This window comes from Cryptotermes secundus, unplaced genomic scaffold, assembly GCF_002891405.2.
Source record: "Cryptotermes secundus unplaced genomic scaffold, Csec_1.0 scaffold964, whole genome shotgun sequence".
NCBI lineage: Eukaryota > Metazoa > Arthropoda > Insecta > Blattodea > Kalotermitidae > Cryptotermes > Cryptotermes secundus.
This window is the reverse complement of record NW_019725428.1, coordinates 978,684-1,003,891: the sequence shown is the minus strand read 5'-3', so window position 1 is coordinate 1,003,891 and position 25,208 is coordinate 978,684. Positions and strand designations below refer to the sequence as shown.

Here is a 25,208-nt window from a genome sequence, read left to right as displayed (position 1 = left end):
TTAAGATGGACGGTCTACAAGCAATAGATCTGACGCCAGAACATCTCGAACACCAACAACTAACGTTCGGTTTTGTTGGGGGGGGGGTATTCCAGTAGTTACTATATGGGTCTATCTGTAGTTTACTTACCGACACTCTCAGTAGGTCAGATTGTATAGCGCCGAATGGTTTAACAGCAACTAACGAACTGGATAGATTGTAGAAGGATGTGGCAGTGACCTAAGTTAACGTACTATCCCGGAATTTTCCTGGGACTGAAAAAATAACATGAAAAACTCTAGTCAGGATAGTCGCTGCCTCGGCCAGGGTTCGAACCCGGTTCTTCCGTGAAAAAAAAAAATCAGAAGCGTTGCCGCCTGAGCCTACGTACTCGATAATCCGCGTATGAACAGGAAGTTTCAAGTAAAGGGGTTCGTAGAACGTAAAGCTATCCCTGTAACAAGCCATTAAGGCCCATAGGGTTGTGAGACGTCGAGGCTCCCACATTTTCTACACAATCGGCTCACAGATGGCGGTGAGGTTGTCAGTTTTACGCGGCGGCCTTCCTTTACCCCCATGAAGCTTCCTGGTAGTCATTTCTGTTAGAAGCTGAGTCGACCCCAGGGCCATAGCGCGGCTAGAACCAAAGACCTATCCGCATGAAATAAGCTCTCTACCGTCTTCTGTTTGTAAAGAGCACGACGTATGATGTTCGAGGTTGCAACGCCGAGTAGTTGGGCAGAAGTCCACCGACGTTCGAGAGGAATGTATCACCTCCATCATCACAACTGAAACGACTGTCAACTTCTACCGAATTACAGTTACAACCCAGAAGTTCGTACTCCTTCCTTCACAATCGCCTTCTTCATTGTAGTCACCAGCTATTCACTGAAACATATTTATGTGACTGTACATTTGCTGATGTTGGATCTTGTTGCGTTTCTTTACTTGGTCGCGGCGTTAGGCATTTTGTGTTATTTATGCAGCTCATACAGATGTACAAGTAGTGTTAGTACATGAATGTTATATACGTTAGTGACTTGTAGATTTTTCCACGCTGTTTGGCTGTTTATGTTACTGCTTTGTTTGTGTAAGAGATTATCTTTTTATATGTTTATTTTAGATATACAATGACATCCGAAGTTGTCCAAACATCATCTTAGACGAAGACATGATAAAACAGACATCTGATCCTTGTCTCCGTACAATTACAGTATACAGAAGCACTGCAAAAACAGGAACGTAGACTAACATAGACCGGAGAATGTCCTGGTGTTAAATATGGCCACTGCACTCACAAAATGACCGCCAATTTCTACTTTTCATTTGACATTATCAAGTCCAACGAGAAAATTGTAAGAAAGAAAAAAAAACTAAACTCCGAGGCTTGAGTCCGCAAGCGAACTATACCCACCTAGCGACCGCAGCTTGTCGGCGAAGTTAGTGCCGACTTTGGTACAATAGGCCAGAATTGACCGCAGTACAAGGGACTTAGTCCCACCCCACTAGCAATAATAACAATAGTGCCAACTTTAGCGGATAAAGTGTGTCGCGTGGACGGCGCAACGAATCCCCAGGGCCGTTAATTTCGGTTTTCTAGAGCGCAGCCGTTATTTTCTTGAAATACCTCGTCAATTATCCTCACGAGGCTGAATGGACCCCGTTCCAGATCCACTACTTCTCAGGAAATCTGGCAACGACGGGAACCTAACCCGGGACCTCTGGATATGTAGCCAGGAACTCTGGCCACTAGATCACGGAAGAAATATGTTAAATATACATATATAACTAAATGTGAATATGAAACTGGTTGCGTCTTTTTCAGTTCCTAACGCGTCTGATTTATGGGATGTCATTAATTCTATAAAGGCCTGCTAACCATTTGTCTCAGCCATAAAAAACAGTAACTTTCCTATCTAGATCCAGGAATAGATCGCCACTGCAAACACAAGTAGTCTGACTTCAATACTGCAGTCTTATCAGCACCTGTAACACAGCAGATTAAAATCGTTCAGTATCAGTGTTTATGCTTTTCGACGGCCGAAGGAACGTACGTTCCTATGAAACAATAAACTTGATATTGTCACGTGCCCGGGGTTCCGTGACAAATAATTGTGCATTCCGGATTAGACGAAGCTGTTCATTGGATAACTCAATTGCAATTACAATCACTCTGAGATAGCGTCTTCCAGACGATGCGACCTGACTAGTGCGTCGTCTCTGATCTCGAAGTCACATTGCGACTGACGGTCAGTCAGTCTGTCTTGGTGTCGAGCCCCATCTGGGGCTCCTGAGCAGATCCTTACTACTGTTTGACAGCTACGGTCTTGTGTTTGCGGGGAGCCCTCTCTGACGAGAGGACGGGTCTGTCATTTGTACATGCTGCTGGCCCTTCCAGCGCAGTCTTTCTCGGGTTCGAGTCCCTTGGTACTCGAGACCATATAATACTGTCTCAAATTTGAGACTTCCCTTTTCGTTGCCTCCTACGTCTCGCAGGGTCACGGTGGAGGTCTTTCAACCAGCCTCCACACTCATCTGTCCTGTGTTCCGCTCTTGTCTCGTATCTTCCACCGTCGGACGGACTAGAGGACACTTTCTTGGAGGGTATTTGTTGCAGTAGGAACTGCAGTAGCTCTGGCCTTCATTCCCGTGTTAACGTCTGCCATTGTATGCGTTGTAGTGTTACGTGTTTACAAGTCCCGCCTAGGCAACGAGGTATTCACTGTTCCTTGTTTTATGGGAAACATATTTACTGAGTCGTTGTCTAGCAATGGACGCCCGCTAAGATATTCTTTCTTTTAGGGGGCACGCCACAATATATACAAAATTATCACCTAAAAGCCTGTTTAATCATACGCAGTTTAATTAATGTTTCAGATTCCAAATAACTAAAGTTACATTTCGCTGCATATAATTCATAAATACACGCACAATTGCCGAAGTAATATAATTTCTCAATATCCCAAAATGTTTCAACCCCTATAGTGTCATAATCAGGGGAACATATTAATTACTTAATCGTTAGAAGTTTTTTATTATTACTATTCACTTCAGCATTCTTTCTCATTTAAAAATATTAACAATTAATACAAAATTATGTATAATATGCATTATTTCAGGTTGTACAGACAGTAACGTTCTAAAAGTTAAAATTCGTACACAGTCCATAAACCCTTTTTACGTTTGTTCGCCCTGCATTCCGGTCGCTGATGTATCACTGCCTTGTGTTGTTCTCATCATCAGTATAACAACACACTCCCCTCTAAGTGACATAAATGCTCTATTTATTCAAAGATCCCTTTCAATATTGTACCATGTGCAGCCGTTGCTGGGTAGCGGCTTCGAAGAAGACAACGAAACAACATTCCCTGCTAGGCAACAGATTTTGAATAAGCAAGAATACTAGACCGTTGCTAGGTAACGCCTTCGCAAACAAACACGTTACCATGGAGATGATTGGAGCAACAACAGAAGATCAGTTTTCTACGTGGTCCGTGTCGAGGGGTTATAAGTGAAACGAGGTTTACAGCTGGGTCAGATCCCGTGTGGAGGCGGGGTCGAATACCTCCACGTAGCCCTGCCAGTCGTAGGAGACGCCGAAAAGGTAAGTCTCGAATCTTGAGACAGTAAAATATGGTCACCAGTACCACGGGACTCCGACTCGAGAGTGACTTCGCTGGCGAAGACCAGCAGCGTTTGTAAACGACAGACCCGTCCTCTCGTCAGAGAGAGTGCCCCACATCAACAAACTCGCAACTGTCTGACAATTATAAAAATCTGGCCGTAAGCCCCAGATGGGTGCTTTATTCCAAGATAGACTAGCCGACTGACCGTCGGTCGTAACATAAGACTCAGACTCAGCTGAGTCAGTTGAAAGTCAGGCTGTGAAGAGAAGACTTTATGCGTACTGTAGTTACAGTGATATTTGGAGTAATTCAGTGAGACTTATAGTGTGAAACACCGTTACAAGGAAACGACTAGCGGATACTGTAACAGACTGAGAAGACTAGTCTGTGTGCGAGAGGGATTTGTGAAGTGCAGTAACGAGTTACATAAGTGGTCAATAAATCGAGTCACAAATCCAAATCCCGTCTACAGTCACTCCTAAATCGTGACAATATTATTCTAGGTCTCGGATGAGGAGTCTCGCTTCCGGTCTCTAATTCTCTCATGTAAGCCATGAGTGCTACACGCCCAATCAACATCAGGATTCTTCATTTGGACATCCTATTAATATGTGGGGAAGTTCATAATGTAACAGGTCTAAACTATTTCTTTTTCCTTGGCACTACAGCCCCGGTGGGCCTAGGCCTACCTCCACGAACTTCTCCGTTCGCTTCGGTTTTTCTAGATCTTACACATTTGGTACGACTCCTTGGGCGGGTGATCAGCTCGTCGCAAGGCCTCTGCCTGTACACAAACACAGGAAAACGCACACACACAAACTAAACATCCATGCCCTGAGTGGGATTCGAACCCACGACCCCGGTTTCCAAGCAAACGAAGACAGTACATGCCTTACACCGCTCGGCTACCGTGACAGGCGGTTTAAACTATTATGTTTTGAAATTAACGTCAGATTACGTTCATGAAATACTTCCTACTACATAGTTCTACCTTTCCTGACAATGCAATTACTGATGACGTAAGAGGATATGGTGCTGAGGAAGACATCTGAATCTACGGGGGATGAATCAGCAAGATTTAAAACGAATGACGAGATGTGTGGGGGCATGTGGCACAAACGGATAAATGATAAATGCGTAAAAATTTTTATAAGATAATATTAAAACAGATTTTTTATGGAAATAGTACGACGGGCGCGTTCAACTTGCTCAGGACAGAGCATAATACAGGAATTTCATATACACGGTGACTGACAGAGCGGATAATTTCCGCTGCAGAGGAGTAACCCTCTCAAAAACACTGTACCTGGAATTAGCACGTTATTTAACGTGTTATCTGTCGGCATTACGTTGTTTGGAGAGTAATTATTTGCCACTACCTATTTTCAGAGTTTACAACGTTCCTGTACTGAACTACTACATCCTCGTCTTACTCGTGACGTGAGCAGTTTGTCTTTGCTTTACTCGCGAAATGCGTATACGTGACAACCGGCCAGTAGCCCTACGCCGTTATAGCGCAGTTTCATTACTGCAAGCCTCGTTATCACACACAACTCGACGCAATCTTTCTGGCTGTCTTCGGCGTGTGATTTACAACGATCTCTCGCCAGCTGCGGTTTTGCCAACTCCGTTATTTCTAGTATCCGCGGTTTTCCATTTGTATACAGTTCTGCCAACCGCTGTTATGTGGTTTTTATTTTTTAATGTACGTAAACATGGTGAAAATATCGGTCGCCTCCGTGCCATGAGATCCACATTTCATGTGGGTGGTCTGCAATGGCATCCGAAACCGGTTTCCATGTTACCACTGCACATGCGCATTGTACTCGTGTTTCCTTTACTGTCAAAAAACACTTTTTATGTGTTACGGAGGAGCAGACGGTTTATTTAAGCTCTGATGAATACCGATCGCGGTTCCCCTAATCCTCAATTCCCCATATAACCTTGACCTTGGGAAACGCGGTTCTGCAAATAGTGTGCGTTACCCCCCACAGACTGCTGTGCTTGCTTACTCACGGAGCTGAGCCCTTCTGCAGCTACTCAAGAATTTCCCAGCATTTTATGGAACCCAGAGGTTCATTACCGTGTTCAAAAGAGCCCTCCACTGGTCCCTATCCTGAGCCAGATCAATCCAGTCCATACCAACCCGTCTTATATCTCTAAGATCCAGTTTAAGATTGTCCACCCACTTACGTCTTGGTCTTTTTCCTTCTAGCTTTCCCACCAATATCCTATATGCATTCCTCTACTCTCCCATTCGTGCTACATGCCCTGCCCACCTCATCCTCCTTGACTTAATCATTCTAATTATCCTTGGAGAAGTGTACAAGTTATGAAGCTCCTCATTATGCAGTTTTCTCCAACCTCCTGTCACTTCATCTCCCTTCGGTCCAAATATTCTCAACACCCTGTTCTCAAACACCCTCAGTCTATGTTCCTCGCTTAATGTCAGAGAGGAAGTTTTACACCTATACAGAACCACAGGAAAAATTATGGTTTCGTATCTGTATTAGATTTTATTACCATTTACATAAAAACACAGGAAACCACACAGCAAAGAGGAGCTTTGTGTATACTCCATGTACATCGACTTAATTCAGACTGAGTTTAGTATGCCACATTGCCATCACAACATACATCAGATAGAATATCTCCTTATAAAGAAGGGAAGCTTATGGTGAAATGTGGGTGCATCAGTTATGCATCAGTATAGTATGCTTATTTTTTATTAATATTAATTTGAATAATTGTAGTTATAATTTTGTATTTGCATTGTATTCATTCTATGTACTGTGTCCTTTATTGCTTGTGTAGTTTTGTGTGCTGTGTTTTGTTTGGGCGTGGTGTGTTATTTTGTGTGATGTATCTATTTGTGTGTTGTGTCTTACTCTAGTGCGCTGCCACAGAGTAAATAAATAAATAATAATGATATTACGGTAAAGACGGACGAATCTTACATTATTTAACGATGTATTTCTCTAACTGACATTACATGATGTAGAACAAGAGAGAAATTAGATCATGAATGGTGAACTGTTACAGATTTGGATGGCGATGTTTATGGCCTATTTCAAGGCACTAACCAGTTTTTCAAAGAAGACTGAGGAAGACTAAGAAAACAGGCTCCAAGCGGGAACCTCTCCCAACACACGTCTAAATCGATACTGTTACCCTAGTATGCTCGGTGTTAAACACACTGTCAACATTTCTTCCATTAATTTGACAGAGGAAACGGTAGACTAGGAGACCATAACACTAGCGTAATAACCCTTCAAAACTCAAATGGCAGTTTCCTCGTTTATTTTATACACCACGAAGCTCGCGAAACGCTTCACATTTTTACACTGTCCCCATACGTACATTATAACTTGGGACACGACCCTCCTTATATCCTCATGTGTGTCTTATGTGTGGTAGATACGCAAAGAGGGGAGCCGGGATAATTCAGTCGGTACAGTGACGGGCTACTGGGCTCTGTACCCTGCAGGGGAAAATTATTTTTGTCTTCTCCACAGCGCCCAGACCAGCTCTGAGGCACACCCAGCCTCCTATACAATGGGTACCAGGGACTAAAACGGCCGGTGAGTGAAGCTGACCACTCACCTCCTTCTATTGCAGAGGTCAAGAATGGTGCAGCTATACCTCCACTCTCGAATGCGTCTTCACTTCAGTAGTGCTTAATTACTTAAGCACAGAGTCAATTTTACTTTTACCTTTACACATGCATAGAACCTGTCCCATTCATTAAACAGGTAAAAGACAAAAGCTATCCCTGTAACAGGCCATGGAGGCCGATAGGGTTGTGAGACGTTGAGGGTCTCACATTTTCTAGACAATCGGCTCACAGATGGCGGTAAGGTTGTCAGCCTTACGCACCGTCCGCCCTTTACCCTCCCAGGAAGATTCTTGGTACTCATTTCTGTTAGAGGCTGAGTCGACCCCAGGGATATATTGCGGTTGGAAGGATTAGGTCAACTTAAAAAAAATCCACTTCATCGGGACTCGAACCTGCGACCTTCTGGCTTGTAACATAGTGCCTCAACCGACTACGTTACCGCGCGCCCCTCCCACAGGCGTACGAAACAGTTTCTTTTTGAACAAGTGCACTATGCTGAGTTTTATTATTTGCCAACAACATAAAGAGGCTCCTGAACAGGGCTACCAGCAGCAGCCTCTGATCTGCCTCACTGTAGCATACTCCGCATTATTATTACTTCCCAACAAAAAAATGAGGCTCTTGATTACACCTACCATCATCAAGAGCCTCCGTTTTCAGTGACCACGTTCCCATTTCCCAATACAGAGAAAAACTTAATTTTCTAACGTACAAACACGAACCTTTTGCAGATCCAATACAGTTTACTTCATACGTTAAACACCGACACACATGCGAGACAGCAATGATACATGCTTACATAGGTGGCCATGACATTTTTAGCATTAGTTTACGTTTAACCTTGCGGGGCAAACATACAATGCTCGCGCGTGTCAGTCTTCCGGGTAATACATAATCTATAAGTACAGATTGATAGTCACTTACGGCTCGTCCATTTGGTTCGAGGATCCATGGAGCTTGGACTCGGGGTTGAGCACCACCTGAAAATATACGACACACTTAGTCCGTCAGACATACGGCCAGATGAGCAACGCTTTCAGTTCACAGCTTCAACGGATGTATGCTAGTTGCATGAATGGAACTTTCTTAGTTACGTTATTTAGCACACAGTTAAAAATGTTGATCTGCAATGAATATTTGAAAGGCATGGATCTTTATAATTCAAAACACAACTACAATATACGTAATCTACAGGAAGGATTTTTACCTTGTTGACCGGTTCCACGGCTCTGCGTCTCACAGTGACCGGTGCACCGCCGGCTGCGAGGCGCATACGAATTTTGCCGATGAATCAATATGCATGTTGGCCAACATCGTTCGGAATGAACTAGTTACAACTCACAGATCACAGTGTTGAAAATGATGTCCCTCCACACGTAGGTAGCTTTCGCAATCAGCTGTTTCGCTAAGAAAACAAAGATATAACAATTTTTCTTGCACTTACAGCACACCAGACACCAACTTTCACTGGATGTCTTCAGCAATTGTTTTGCCTTTCTTGCACTTACAGCACACCAGACACCAACTTTCACTGGATGTCTTCAGAAATTGTTTTGCCTTTCTTGCACTTACAGCACACCAGGCACCGATTTTCACTGGATGTCTTCAGCAATTGTGTCGCCTTTCTTGCACTTACAGCACACCAGGCACTGATTTTCACTGGATGTCTTCAGCAATTGTGTTGCCGTTCTTGCACTTACAGCACACCAGGCACCAACTTTCACTGGATGTCTTCGGCAACTGTGTTGCCGTTCTTGCACTTAAGCACACCAGGCACCAACTTTCACTGGATGTCTTCATCAATTGTGTTGCCGTTCTTGCACTTAGAGCACACCAGGCACAAACTTTCACTGGATGTCTTCAGCAATTGTGTTGCCGTTCTTGCACTTAAGCACACCAGGCACCAACTTTCACTGGATGTCTTCAGTAACTGTGTTGCCCTTCTTGCACTTACAGCACACCAGACACAAACTTTCACTGGATGTCTTCAGCAATTTTGTTGCCGTTCTTGCACTTACAGCACACCAGGCACCAACTTTCACTGGATGTCTTCAGCAATTTTGTTGCCCTTCTTGCACTTACAGCACACCAGACACCAACTTTCATTGGATGCCTTCAGCAATTTTGTTGCCGTTCTTGCGCTTACAGCACACCAGACACCAACTTTTACTGCATGGAGCGGGGCTTCGTGGTTTAGATATGGATTCTGTGAATTTCAGCAGCGGCTGTTTTGCGCATTTTACGTATCCCTGGATGTGAAACCACGCTTCATCAGAAAGGAATGCCAATCGCTGATCGATCTCACCTTCGACGACAGACTGTACAAAACTGCAAAAATGAACTCTGCTAGCTGGATCGCGCGGCTGCAAGGAGTGCGCGCATTACTGTTGTTTCATAGGGTTTAAGCTTCATTAGTTCTGTTGCCGTTCTAGCACTAGGTTTTGACATTCCAGTCTCCTGAGCTAGACGTTTCAGTGACTTTCTAGGTCTATGTTCAAGTCCGGCCTCTGTCATCCAACTTCTCTTCAGTAAACACTCGGCTCTTAAGTTTTGTTTCTTGTCTATTAATAGTCCCGTTAATATATGCCTATTCAACAAATTGTGAATTGTCTGTTTGCTAGGAACTCTTCCACTATGAAATTTATGTCGAAATGGTCGCCGCCAATTTCTAGTAGATCCGTATTTAACGTAGATATCAAACAGAAGCAAATGTTGCTCTAAAGCATACCGCACCATGATGGAACGCACTGCTCACTAATTGTAACTGAGAACATGTGGTTAATGGAGCTGATACTGCCGCCCACAGCTGACAAATCATAAACAAATTCCCACGCATTAACCGCACTGCTCATCGTGCCACATAATGCCGCCAAGCGGTCCACAGACTTAATAACTTCCTTTCATTCCAAATGTTACTGGCCATGAGTTGCAGTGATTCATCGGGAAAAATCGTGAAAAGTTCTGCAATGTCTCTAACCTCATCCCCCGAAACTGCAGAAATTACGGGTGTTAAAGTAGCAGTATGTGTTGTCCTGTTATAAATACACGTATCTGCTTTATTCAGCTGTCGATTGGCCGAAGACGAAATTCCGATTATCGCATACATATCGATATGAATTCATACCGAGCTAAGAAAATATCGGGTTAATGATTCGTTACTTACCTTTTCGTCATCACTGTCATCTGAGATGATCAGGTCGGAGAGTGGATCTGGTACCACGTCCCTGCAACAAGAAGAAACCCCTTATACTGTAAACATCAGTGGAAAATTCATCACACTACGTAGGGCTGTGAAAAATAATTCTTTCCCTAGCACTACGTTAAATATACAGAGTGGCCCAAAAGTCACTGAAATGTTAGCAAAATGTACACTAAAATGTTACAGGTTTCTGTGCCACTTATGGAAGTCATAAATTGTTTCAAATGAGCTCCTCCACGTTCGGTGCTCAATTCACAACGCTGTGATATCGTTCCACAAATTGACTGGCTGGTTTAAACCTGAACACTCCCGTTATTATGACAGAATGCTTTAGTTAACTGAATTTTGGGCATTCTGTAAACAAAAGTCGAAAAATGTTTACAATAAAAGCCGTGGATCTTATTGTTATTTATATTTTGTGCCAGTAATAATGTTCTGTGAGACAGCTTTTTAAGAAACAACGATAAAAATTCAAAGCGAAATTCGTGTAAAGGGCTGATTATATTAAAAAACTACTAAATCAATGTAGATTCTCTGGGGTGTGATGCCACGTAGTCTGGTAGAAGTTCATCAACGTTACGAAGAAACATGCTACCTCCATCTTCTGAGTAGAAGAAATGGTAGAGGTTTTCGGATATTTTGAATAAACGTTGACAGCCTTTTACCAGACTACAAGGCGCTTCATCCCATTAGACAGCAATATTTAAACCCACCGCTAAGATCTCGAAATCTAACACACAAATATCAAATTCGCCCAACAATTTTTAGACGACCGGCATTACAAAGCAGAATGAAAATTCGTTCACATCAGTTTCGAAAATAACATGCCCACGAAGCGTTCACTTTAAGCAATATGTGAACATAACATATAGCTTTATTACTAAAACACACCATATTTTCAAATTCAGTAATTTCAGCAAACCCAGGTATTAAAAGGTAAAGATGACGTTTTCTCCGTGTTTATTTAAGCACCACGCCATAAAGACGAACGGAAAGTGAAGGTATAGCTCGTCATTTTAAACCTCTGCAAGTGATGGATCTGAGAGGTCAGCCTCAAGCCCCTGCCGCTTCTTTCCGAGGAAAGAGCCCTCTGGCAGCCACTGGACAGAGCCGTCTGGACAGTATGAAGAAAAATCTCTTACCCCTTCCTGGATTCGAAACCCTAATTTCTCGGCCATCAAGCCTGTGACTGGTCGCTATACTGAGCTACCTCGCCTGCCTAATACATTTCGACATATAACAGGTAGCTTATAAAAGGAAAATGAATGAGTAACACATCCGAAAGGCGCACAGTGCCTGCCGTGATGTGTAGATGCCTGACTACCGAAGTGACGACCTGGATTTTGTAACGCATGAGGAAGCCGTAAAATAGTGAATGATACTTCCTGTTAAGTGAAATTCTGCCCTGATCTCCACTGAAACCAGGGTCACTTTAAGGCAATGGTGGGCTCTGGGCACAATACGGCATCTTCTCCCCTTTTCTTAATAAAAAAGTTCTGTTTGATAAATGTGATGCTTAATTATATGAGCACCATGCCATGCAGACGTATGGAGCGGATATAAGCTCCACCATTCTTGACCGGTCAGCTACACGCTCCGGCTGCTTTACTCCCAGGTAAAGAGCCTACGATACCCATTGGATAGGAGGCCGGGTGAGCCCCGGAGTCGCTCTGGGCGCTGTGGAGTAGTCATGTAGCCTGTCGCTAACCGATTGAGCCATCCCGGCTCTGAAGGTAGAGCTCAGCCATTCTTAACCTCGGCACTGGATGGAGGTGAGTGGTCAGCTGCAAGCCCTTGCCGCTACATCCTCCGGAAAACAGCCTGCGGTACAGATTGTATAGGACGCTGGGCGGGTCTGCCCTAAGCGCAAACTTTCTGACGCGGTACACTCGTACAGGAAAGCTCAGATCTACTCTTCGCGTGTCCGTCCACATAAATCATTCGGTTATTGATAATCTGACAATAAGATTTTGTAGTTACAGTTCTTACTGTGGCCGTGTCATCGGCCAGGAAGTTAGCCGCCGGCTTCGAGCCCAGGTCAGGTCATGTGGGATATGTGGCAGACAAAATGGCACATATTCTCTGAGTACTTCGGTTTCCCCTGCCAAATCTCATCCCACAGACTACCCGACACTCATCATATATCATGAGGGGCTGGTATAATAGGTCAATTTGTGGCAGACGTACCAAGTGGATTCAAGTCTCATCTCACCCAACAAGAAAAACTAAACAACCCTACACTTCTTACGTCACCTTTTCCTTCCACTTCCTCTTTTCCAGTTCATCGGTGATCCTAACGAAAGTGCCCCCATCATGTAACAGAGCAGTTTCTTCACATCACGTGCTCTATTCCGGAACAATGACTATATAAAAAGCTATATAATTAAGAGTAGGTCAGACAAAGCTCAATAAAGGGTCAAAATTCCACGTAGGGAGAACTTTCGTAATTCTAAACGTTAGTCATGACACTGGGACGGCTAATCCACGACGGACAAGCGCCTCAGCGTACGTCGATCTATTAAATGTTCTCACCCTAACAAATATCGCACTAGATTTTGTGTGACAGCATTGCTATAGCAACTTGCTCACTGGAAGAATAATTACTGTCCAATATAACATTGTGCACGAGACAAATTGCTAAAAAAAAAACTCACATAAAGGTTGGGGGGGCAGCATAAGGGAGGGTTCATCCGCTTTCTGTATTCATGGTCCGTTGTATCATCACGGCATGGAAGGGGGTGAAGTTACGTCATGACTGCGTCATCATAGAACACCACTCTGGCCGCAGGCCTCCCTCTGCACACAATATGAACCACCCCATAAGGCTTACAGTCTGTTGTCAACTGTGGGAAACACAGCAATTGTCTGCTGTTCTCTCACGAGAGACTAGAGCACAAACCAAGGCAAACTGTTTTCATGCACTGATTTTAGTACCCATAACAACGGTGTGCATCAAATGCGTACTCCTCTACACCATCTGTGTGACTCGAAGCACTTGTTCTTAGTATCCTCTATGCGACAGAATATCCAGCATATTCACGCCAACAGCTGTCTTGCATGGGGCCTCCTTACAAACCCCTTAAAACAAAGTTCTTGAAAAGCTAACAGTCGCTCAACTAGTCACTTGACACACACAAACACATAGCTGCATGACTCCCAGAGTCACGAAAGAGAAAAATATAGTCATGATTCCTGCGCGGCTCGGAACCAAGACTGAGTCTGCTGGCGAGTACCAGCAGCGATTTACACGACACACACAGTTACCTGCATGACTCCCAGAGTCGTGCTAGAGAAAAATATAGTCATGATGCCTGCGGAGATCGGAATCAAGAATGACTGTGCTGGCGAGGACCGGCTGAAATTTTCACGACACACACACACACAGAGTTAGCTGCATGACCCCTGGAGCCGTGAGAGAAAAATATGATCATGATTCCTGCGGGGTTCGGAACTAATGACTGTCCTGGCGAGGACCAGCAGCAATTTACCCGACCTCACCCGACACAGACACACACACAATACATTGTTCTTCGGCCGAATCACCAGTTAGTCCATGCTTTCGTGCAAACTCAAAGACATGTTTCGGTCAAACAAGGCCATCGTCAGGCATAGGCCTATGTGACCTTCGTAAACTGCTACACTGCTTCATAGCATTACGATGTATATATACCCAGTGTAGACTGTGTGTCTAAAAACGTTTATTACTTAAACCAATGTTCAACGTCTCCTTAGCATTTTAATACTCGTATGTAACATGTTTTTAAAACTTTAAAATGATGCAACAAGTTGCAAGTGTACCGCAGCGTACCTCTTCTGTACTGTCTTAGTTTTTCAGAGGTGTGTATTTCGTGGATGGTGTCCTGGTTACGCGTGTCCGGTGTGTGTGTGTGTGTGTGTGTACTACTAGTGACAACTAGTCCATACATCCTCCACACTTTACTGAACCCGAAGTTTCGTCATCGCGTTTACAAAAACCAAACATTGGTCCTTATCCTGTGCCTGCTGAACCCAGCCCACAAACTCATACCCTATTTTTTCCGAATTCTGTATGCATTTCTCATCACTCCAATGCGTACTACATGCCCTACATGGGGGTTTCCTTCAATTGATCATCCCAAAGACATGAAGATCAACGGGGGAAAAATCACTTCATATTATTAAGATCCTTCAATAGTCATAATTCATTTATAAAATCTCGAACTCACAATTTTAGTCATTTTTACGGTCGGGCAGGTTCCTCAACATCATTATTCACGCCTCAAACTAATCGACTTTTGGCACAACCGATCTTAGTGACAATCTCAAAATGACGTAATCATGATAACAATTCTGCTTGCAGGAAGTTACAACTGCAATACAAGAGGTTCCGTATTCGTGCATATGCCCTTCCGTGATATTCAAAGATGTGACGCAGCTTCAGGTGTAACACCGGTACAGAAATATAAAGGTGGTGTTGCAATTCCTGCAAAAGGGGACAAAGAAACTACGCAGCACAAATCAGACGCTCTTCCCAGTGTCTAGAACAATTACTTCCTATTCGTGAACCGTACAGAGATATTTCCCAAGATTCTGCAGGCTGGAGAGCTTCCAGGAAACAAGTCGTTCAGATATCGTTAAATAGATATCAGTTACATTTCTTGTAATCTTCCGGTGGCGTGAGACCCGTGGTATTTAGGCTGCATATGGGATACACTGTACCAGTCTCGGATGACGTTAAAGAATGGGGCAGTGGATGAACAATTGAAAGGTAAACCTGCAATGCTCGGAGAAAAACCTGGTCCAGTGGTATTCTAACGCCACAAATCCCTCGCATACTGCCTTTAGTCACCAACATATACTAGCACAGCTTTATCAATAGCTAATACCAGTTACGGGACGCACACGAATGTACGGGATTAGTTAGTTATTTAGAGGGTGGGTTTCCCCATGCACCGCGACCAGTTTGATCTATTGTGCTTCCCTCTATGATATTCTACCAGTCTCTATACCCTACCGATAAATGGTGCGTACCATCAGTCCCGCCGAGCAAGCGAGTTCGGCCACTTGCTTAGCGGTGTCTATAATGCTTCCCCCATCTATCAGAGGCCTTAGAGACTATTGTTGGGCGGGAAACGTCCTGGAATTTGGCTCAGTGATCCCCTTTGGGGATATGAGGTTCTTTTACGTGCCGTAAAGTTACGACACGGGTCACAGCTTAAAGTCCCTCCCGGAGGACTTGTTCCCTGAATTTTTCCGCCCTTAAAAATTCGACGACCTCCGCCGGGTATTTGAACCCGCGTACCACGAGTCATGAGGTGGGAACGTTACCTCTAGATTACGGAGGCCGCTAATGTACAGGATCAGAAATGAAATACAAAATACTTAATAAAGGTAAAAGGTTACGCCGCCGATGACAGCGGGCGCGTGGTCAGACCGCGGCCTGGTAAATTGTTTCTTCTATAAGACAAGGTCCCGGTATAACTGATGCCAGTGCCCGGCGGTTGAGAAACACTGGTCTAAGGCATGAACTGTCTTCGCCCGCTCGAACACTGGGATCATGAGTTCTAATCCCACTTGAGGCACAGATGTCTGCGTGCATTTATTCTGTTTGTGTTGTTCTGCGTGTGTAGGTAGCGGCCTTGCGAAGGGCTGATGCCCCTACCAAGGAGTCCTGCAGACTATGTACAGATTATGAAACTGAAAAAGTGACGAAGGTTCAAAGGGCTGCAGAGGCATAGAGGAAAGGATAGGAAAAGGTTAAGCCGTGCCTATGCACCATGCCATAAAGAGAAATAGCTCTACCATTCTTGACCTTCGCACTAGATGGAATGGTCAGCTTCACGTCCAGTCACTTTACCGCCGACGAGAGAGCCCTCGGTACCTACTGGACAGGAAGCTAGGGGGGCCGCAGAGCCGGTCTGAACAGACCGCAGCCCGTCACTATACCGAAAGCTATAAGCTGTCTTAAATTATTACACGAAAGAATCTTCGATAGTACTGATGAAGACTATATAATACTGCCACGTGCATTAGTGACTACAGACGGGGTTTCGATTGGTGACTTGATTTACTGACCATTGACATGTCGTAACTACAAAGAGCTATAACACTCTTGCTGATTTCCGCACTACAAATAACTCCACTGAACTGCAGAGCCAACTGTCTTCAAGGTAAGACCTGGGCAAGGACCACGCACGAACACAGCCTCTGTATTGCTGTAGAGGTGTGTTCACGGCCCCCTTGAATAGCAACGGTCGCAGCGCGGTTCACAGGAAACATGGTTCTATTGTCGCGTGCATGTTGCGGGCGTTACCTAGCAACGGAATCATTGTTTAGAAAAGGGTCTATATACCACAATATTACGTGTATATCTGATGTCCTAACGTTTGAACCGGTACCTCACTGGCAGGAGTCCTAAGCATAACCATGATTGACCGGCTCAATGATTGTAAAGGCGGGTTTACACTAAGGCAACCACTGGCAACCGCGCCGCTTACAGGTACTGTTAGTTCCTCGGAACTCTAGCCGTGGTAGAGGGGTCATACCATCTCTCGCGGAGCTGGGGGAGCAGTCTTATCAGCTTACGTCAGCTTGGGTACTACCAGTTTGGAATGTAGCGTCTTGGAGTGTGGTCAGGTGTATAGTACGTTATGTTGCTTGTTAGTTGGTCTCCTTAGGCAATGTGTTCCGCTCGGGGAGTAGCTATGAACGTCATCACAGCAAGCGTACAGCTTCACGTGCTCCACAACAGCGTTTATCTTTCCGCGCGGCTAAAGTTACGCGGCACTAACTATAGTGGGGAGCGCAATCGCATGCGGCTTGCGTCCCGCGTCTTCTAGTTGCTCCAGGCCGCAAGGGTTCAGTTGCCTATTCGCATGCGGCGTGATGAGTTGGGACTCGGATAAAGCCAAGTGTTTTATCGAAGAATACCGGGAAAAGAGCATTCTGTGGGATTTGCGGGATCCCAATTATAAAGACAATCGGAAGAAGTTGAAGCTATGGGAGGAATTAGCCACGAAGTTTGAATGTTCGGTGAAGGAAGCGAAAGAAAAGGTTAAAAATCTCAGAACGACCTTCCACAGGTATAGAAAGAGGAAGAGCGGATCCGCCAAAGTTGATCAGTGGGTGCACTTCCCTTCATTGAGTTTCCTTCTTGAGGCTGACGCACCAAAAAGAGGACATTCAACGGACGAGGAAATTGTTTCTGCAGTCTGCAGTGACATCTCTACACAAGCTGACGTAAAAATTGAAACAACCAGTCGCTCTGGGTGTAAATGGGATCGGTCGCATGTGGCAACGTTTGCTCCCGGCCGCATGCTGCTAGGTTGCTTTAAGTTGCCCCAGTGTAAACCCGCCTTTACAAGGTCAGATTTGAACGCAGGGTCCATGGCAGTGGTTCCAGGAGCAAAAAGGCACTAGTTAACTGGCATCTGCTTATTTATCAAAGGTCCTCTTTGCGATTTTGCTTATCTCAATGGCCTCGAAGTTCCCTTTTCGCCTATCACAGATTAAAAGAATTGACAATGCAGCTGGAAATCTACAGTTCGAAACCCACCGTCGCGGCTGATCGGGATGCCCAATTTCGTTCCCGGTATTAGTATCTCAATGCGCGTCACGGCGCCTTCGTGCCACATCCTTTAAATTCATCAACCTATCATTCCATGACATAAGAGTCTAGCTACTGACAGCTCTGTGGAACAACCCATGAAAACAGAACAGTGTAATCATCATCCCATTCGAACTACAAAGTCCTAGCTACTGACAGCGAGGTTGAATACACCATAAGTAAACACAGTTCCGGAGACAACCGGGTTACACAAAACACAGCATATAGGTGACGGTAAAGTTGTCCCTGCGCTTAACTAATTAAGCACTACGTCAGGAAGGGATATGGGGGAGTGGATGTATAGATTCGCATTTTTTCTTGACCTCGGAACTAGATGGAGGTGAGTGGTCAGCTTCACGCCCCGACCGCTTTACCCTGGGGAGACAGCCCACGGTACCCATTGGATAGGAGACCGAGTTGGCCCCAGAGCAGATCTGGACGACGCGCAGAAGAGAAAATTCTTGACCCTACCAGGACTCCAAAACTCCGACCCCTCGGTCGTCCACCACGTAGCCAGTCTCTATAGCCCTACATCATATCGACAAACGTTTCATATAAACGCTGAATACCGCAATGAGATGCATACTTCATGTCAAGCACCAGCGTGGAGAGCTCAGTCGGTACCGCAACGGGCTACAGGCTGGACGGCTCAAATTCGATCCCCGGAAGAGTTTTCTGTACCCCACAGTGTCCAGACCGGCTCTGGGGTCCACCCAGGCTCCTATCCGACTGTTACCGGGGGCTCTTTCCCCGGAGGTAAAGCGGCAAGGGCGTGAAGCTGACCACTCACCTCAAACTAGCGTTGAGGTCAAGAAAATGTGGCTCTAGACACTCACTCCCCCATACGCCTTCATGGCGTAGTGCTTATTTAGTTTAGTACAGGGACAATTTTACCTAACAGAGGTATAGGTAAAAGGGTATCCCTGTAACAGGCCGTGAAGGCTCATAGGGTTCTGAGATGTTGAGGTTCCCACATTTTATAGACAATCGGCTCATAGATGGCGGTAAGGTTCTCAGCCCTACGCGCCGGCAGCCCTTTACCCCCAAGAACATTCCAAGAATATTCCTGGCATTCATTTCTGCTAGTGGCTGTGTCGACCCCAGGGTCACAGTGCGGCTGAAAGGATTCGGTAATGTGAAAAAATCCAATGACCTCATCGGGATTCGATCCTGCGACCTTCCGGTTTGTAGCATAGTGCCCCCACAAAGGTATAGGTACATATACATATTCACAGCAGTTCTCCTGCTAACACAGACTTGGCCGTCAGATCCGTTACAGCCCTGAATTCTGACATAATTAATCTTTCAGACACGCGGTAGCACTCAAGTAGATCGAGGATCAGGCAATGCCATCGTGAGATAATAGATGCGAAAAAAAAAAGAATGAACAAAAGACAAACTGCTACGTTTACAGCGGGATTAGCCCTTCGATCTCAGCATGCAAGCGATCTTGCGCCCTAAATCAGGAGACTGTTTTGAACGGTAGGTTATGAACTTATACAAGGGAGAGTCAGTAAATGGGTCACAAAATGATATAAAATGTAATTACATGTGATATTCGAACCTTGAAAAAAAAATATTTCTCGACATATCCTCCACCAACATTGATACACTTGTCCCATCAATTTAGCGGTGCGTCGAAACCCGCAGCACAGAAATCTTTTGGCTCCTGTCTCAGCCACTTCTGCGCCTCCGTTTCAACCTCTTCGTCATCAGTGAAATGTTTGCTACCAAGGTGTTTTTTAAGCTAATAAAATAGATGGAAGTCACTAGGGGCCAAATCCGGGCTATAAGGCGGATGTTCAAGAAGTCCCCGCTTTAGTTCTTGAATTCTCTCCTGGGTTGCTCTGGCTGTGTGGGATCTGAAGCAGCACCCCTCTTGCAACTTGGCCTGGAAGTTTTCTGCGAACTGTATCCCAAAACTTCAACAGAACTTCACATTTTTCTTCTGAAAATGAGCTAAGGATACTCCCTCAGAATCCCAAAACACGGTAAGCATGACCTTAAACTTTTTGGCTGAAGGTGAACTGGAATGTTTCTATTGCAGTGAAGCATGCTTTGATTGGGGTTGGTAGTGATGCATCCATGATTCTTCCCCGGCAACAATCCTCTCAGGCATATCTTCTCCTTCATCTGCATACCGTACATGTTACAAGGACAGACCCATTCGGTTCTTAATTTTTTCTCGATCCTTCAGTTCTCTGGGCATCCACCGTGTGCACACTTTACGAAACCTCAAACGATCATGCATTATGCTGTATGCTAACCCACGGCAACAACACTGTCTATCGTTATCCTCCTGTCAGCTCAAATCAACTCTTCCACCTGCTGCACAGCTGTTTCTGTTGCAACCTTAACAGAGTGACCTAGTCAGGCATCATCTGCGACTTTCGAAAGTCCTTTAGAGAATTTCTCGACCCAGTTGTGAATCGATTTAAGCGACAAATACTTTCCACTGTAAAGAGGAAACATTTCTTTATCAATATCCTTTGGAGTTAGTCCTTTTGCCCACAAAAAGAGCACAATAGAACGTCGCTCTTCGGTAATACACTCTAGCACAGTCGCCATTTTGACTACTGAAACCAGCCTCAACATGCTAACGTGCATCTGCTACCTAGATTGTCATGGAGCCGGACTGTGCTGCTACGTAATGATACACACACAGAAAACCTATTACATCCATTACAGTTATTTTACTTCCATTTGTGACCTGTTTACTGACTCTCCCTCGTACGTAGTTCTGAATACAAGTGGAAAAGTGCAGGTAACTACTGATGCTCAGAGGGGGGTGATAATTATCAGGCTATTCATGTCTACAATCGACGGGAGTAATACATGAGGCGCTTAAGTTTGGAAAAAATGAAATCAATTCGATTACTGTTGCCGACAGTATCTGTGCACTGGCTGAGGTTAAGACACGGGGAGGTGTATATCTAATCTCCCATGGTAATTGGGCAGAGACAGAACACACTTCCAGTCGAAACCAGCTGTGTTAAAATCCGCAACAGCAACACAAATATGTGTATCCAGCTTGATTTCTAAAAAACGAAATCAGCAATGATTTCAGCTTTAGTGTCAGGGGAAAGTAATGTTTTCCAATGAACAAGGCCCTCAAAAGTGGCGATTTAAACCCACGCACATCCATCAATAATAATAAAGTAAAATGTGAAGTTGTCTTTGCGTTAACTAATTAAGCAATACGCCATAAAGACGTATGGGGGAGAGAATGTATAGCTCCACGTTTTCTTGACCTCGGAATCGGAGGCGAGTGGTCAGCTTCATGCTCCGGCCGCTTTACCTTCGGAGAAAGAGCCCCGGTACCCATTGGACGAGCTGGATGAGCCCCAGAACTAGTCTGGACGACATGTAGAAGAGAACATTCTCGACCCCACAGGGACTCTCGGTCGTCCGGCCTGTAGCCAGTCGCTATACAGACTGAGCTATCCCGGCTCACAACAACAAATGAAAACAACAGTAAGAGCAGCAGTAACTCAATGAGGCAGAGTCTTTATTTGTTAGCTAACACTGAAATTTCCCCCCTTTCATGGAATCCGTAGGTCCAAATACCTTGCACAAAAAAGCCCAAAACCGCTCCCTATCCTGAGCCGGACGTATCAAGACCACACAATTACACCCTATTTAATTCAGATATAAGCGGCCTCCGTAGTCTAGAGGTAACGTTCCCACCTCATGACTCGTGGTACGCGGGTTCAAACCCGGCGGAGGTCGTCGAATTTTTAAGGGCGGAAAAATTCAGGGAACAAGTCCTCCGGGAGGGACTTTAAGCCGTGGCGAAGCTTTACGGCACGTAAAAGAACCTCATATCTCCAAAGGAGGTCACTTAGCTAAATTCAAGGACATTTCCTGCCCAACTGTAGTCTCTAACGCCTCTGATAGATGGGGAAAGCATTATAGATACCGCCAAGCCAGTAGAGGACGAACTCGCTGGCTCGGTCGGGACTGATGGTACGCACCAATATCGGTAGGGTATAGAGACTGGCAGAATATCATAGAGGGAAGCACAATGGACCAATACTGGTCTCAGTGCATGGGGCAACTCACCCTCTCCAATAACTAACTAACTAACTAACTAACTAATTCGTCCCATTTAGGCCTAGATCTCCCAAGTGGCCACTTTCCTCCATTCATATCGACTGAAACACTGCGTGAACTTCTCACCTCTCCCACGCGCATTATATAGTCCGCTCATTTCGTCCTTGTAATTACAACTGCAATCGTGACATACTGTCTCCACTACAGCAACGCGGGAGCAGCTTTGTTGCCTTGAAGTTCGACACTTTAATGGCAATGTTTCTGTGCAGTCCCCGTGATTTGGAGCGGGTTACACTACAATTACATAATTAACTAGCTTTATGTAAAAACAGTGATGATCACAGTGGTCGCGCGGTCTAAGGTATGAGCTCTCTTTGCCCGCTCAAATACTGGGATCATGGGTTCCAATCCCACTTAAGGCATGGATACCTGTGTGCGTTTATTCTGTGTTTGTGATGTCCTGTGTGTAGGTAGAGACCTTGCGACGGTCTGATCCCCCGTACAAGGAGTCCTACCGACTCAAGAAACTGAGAAAGCAGCCATAGTCCAGCAAAGGTCTGTACTGCAATACATACATACGTGTCAAACAGTAGTAGCAATTCGGTTTGTTTTGTAGTTGAAATAAATGGTCTATTAATATAACATTTTCGGTCAAAGACAGAAATGTGGCCAACATTTCAACAAGACTTTTGGGAAGATGCCAACAAATTTTGAGTGAGGTGGAGGAAAAGCGACATGGTTGAAGGTTTTCAGGCATGACCCAGAAATAAAACGCCGTTCATAGTGGAATTTTCCTGGCTCCCGAGACTGGAAAAATAGTAGTAGAATCAGAGGTGAAACCAGTAATGATTTGCAACAGCTTCGTAAACGCTCTAAAACATGTTAAGGCCAAGTCATTATCGGGTAGTAACGCATCACGAAAAAGTTACTAAACTCTGTTTTCTACATGCACAGAGATAAACACGCTGAGCTGATCTTCCTACTCAAGATCCATGTACCTTCAATGTTTCAAGTTATAATAGGGCCCCAATGTGATCAGCAACAAACAAGCAGGAAGCAAAGTTTTGCTTAATCTGCTTGTTGCACTCACTCTACAGCCGTGGAGACAGCACGTTCCTCCGAAACGTCGTTAAACTTCTACAAGATTTTACGCAGTCACATTCCATATTAGATTTGAGGTTCTCACAGCGGTGGCTATAAACAGTTCTGTGTTCTGGGACATAACGCCGAGTAGTCCAGTGAAAGTCGACCTACGTTTCGGCGGGCTTACTCTTTAACCCTGATTAATGAGGCGATATGTTAATCCAGAAAGCCGGCTGACTTTCACCGGACTATACCGCATTACAACCCAGAAGAACTCTCCACAGCCACCGGCGTGGGAACTTCAAATTTCACACGACAGAAGAAAACTTAACCAAGTGGCAGGACACAATGAATGCAAAATGTACCATATGTATCGTGTGCAGGTGGCGACCGAGCGAAGACCTACAGTTTGTATCGATTTCCGAGGTACCCCCCTTGTTCCGTTACTTCTGCTGGAAGGGGAAGGATGGGGTGGGGGGATGTCAGACAATCGCGCGCGCACATACATGACAATAGCCGCCCAGTTCACCAAATGAACACCACTTCTATTCTCCGTGTCATATTACAGGAAATCTCCATTTAAACATGATCCATATCACTAGTTAATAAAATGCTTCTTTTGATTCGAGATCGTTAAGAGTTCAGGAATATAAATCACAGACTAATAAAAACAATCATGATTAAGATAATCTTGCAATGACTTGAGTTGACCTGCTCTTTTATAATCCAATTACACAGAAAAACAAATTTTCACTTTCTTTTTTCGATATCGCGCACGAAATAAAATGCTACTAAGTCGGGTACTCTGATCACAAGCATAACAGTCAAAATTCTGTAACATTCAGTTTTTTCTCCATCCTCTGTCTGTGAGTCATGAAAGTACACACCACTTATTATGAAACTTGAAACTATCACGTTTTTTAAACGAGAGTGCCCTTTCATTCACTAATAAAAACCATGCCGTTGTTATCCCTGCATTTACTTAATTAAGCAATTAAGCACTATGCCATGAAGACGTATGCGGGGTGAAGGTATAGCTCCACTGTTCTTCACCTCGGCACTTGATGGAGGTTGAGTGATCAGTTTCGCGCCCCGCCCGCTATAATCCTGGGGAAATAACACCGATTTATGGTGTTAGTATTTCATTATTGTTTCCGGACAAGGTCAGTCGGTATAGCAAAGGGCTACGAACTGGAAGGTCGGGGTTACATTCCCGGCAGGGTAAACCGATATTTCTGCACTCCACAGCATCCAGAACAGCTCTAGGGCCCACTCAGATTCTTATCAAAAGTGTACTGGGGGCTCTTTCCTTCGAAGTAAAGCGGCCGGGCAGTGAAGCTTACCATTTATCTCCATCTATTGCCGAGGTCAAGCATGGTGGAGCTATGCCTCAATCCCCCATACGTCTTCTTGGCGTGGTGCTTAATTAATCACAGTGACTTTACCTTACTTTGTAGGAATGAAAATCTGTCCACTCACCTGTCCCTTGTACGCATGTGCCAAAGAGCCTTTCTGTTTCCTTCTCTGTAATCGACAGACCGTTAACAGTCGACCAAATGGCGAGCTGTTGTTATTAATTGTACCATGAGTCGCGTCACTAGTACAAATATCGCTTTCACATTTGATATTCAGTATGCAAAGCGGTATGTCCAGCCTGTCCAGCAGTCACAGAGTCAGAAGCAAAAGAAAAAGCGCCCAAAAGCGAATTATCCTGTCAATACAAAAATTAAGCGTGCACAGACTACAGACACAAAACGGGAAACACTAAAACTATTTTCTGTAAAACGGTAACCTGCTTAAACTGGCCAGGCTTTTTAGGGGAACCACAGGCGGCCAATAAAGCTTTTACTGTATACCTCACGCCCCGAAACGTTACATGAAGCTCGCATATTGAATTTTCCTACATCTCATCAAGCAAAAACCGGCGTATAACATATAATGCAAATACACCTAAAATCCATTACTCTTATTTGGAACATGAAGCGATATGAATACTTGACGAAATACAAGATATATAATTTCTGATTTTGCGTAATGTGATATGTGTACTGTGACGAGCTTTGCAA

At 44.7% G+C, this 25,208-nt stretch overlaps 1 protein-coding gene across 6 annotated transcripts in view; it reads right to left on the bottom strand.

Moving 5' to 3' along the window:
• Positions 1-25,208, bottom strand: part of LOC111863425 (AF4/FMR2 family member 4) — a 460,597-nt gene that overhangs the window by 29,574 nt on the left and 405,815 nt on the right. For all 6 annotated transcript variants that reach the window (XM_023849745.2, XM_033751058.1, XM_023849746.2 and 3 more), the window contains 2 exons: positions 10,386-10,446; positions 8,147-8,202 (listed from right to left, as the gene is read on the bottom strand). In XM_023849745.2, the coding sequence (XP_023705513.1) occupies positions 8,147-8,202; positions 10,386-10,446 (117 nt within the window). The remainder of the gene's footprint in view (positions 1-8,146; positions 8,203-10,385; positions 10,447-25,208) is intronic.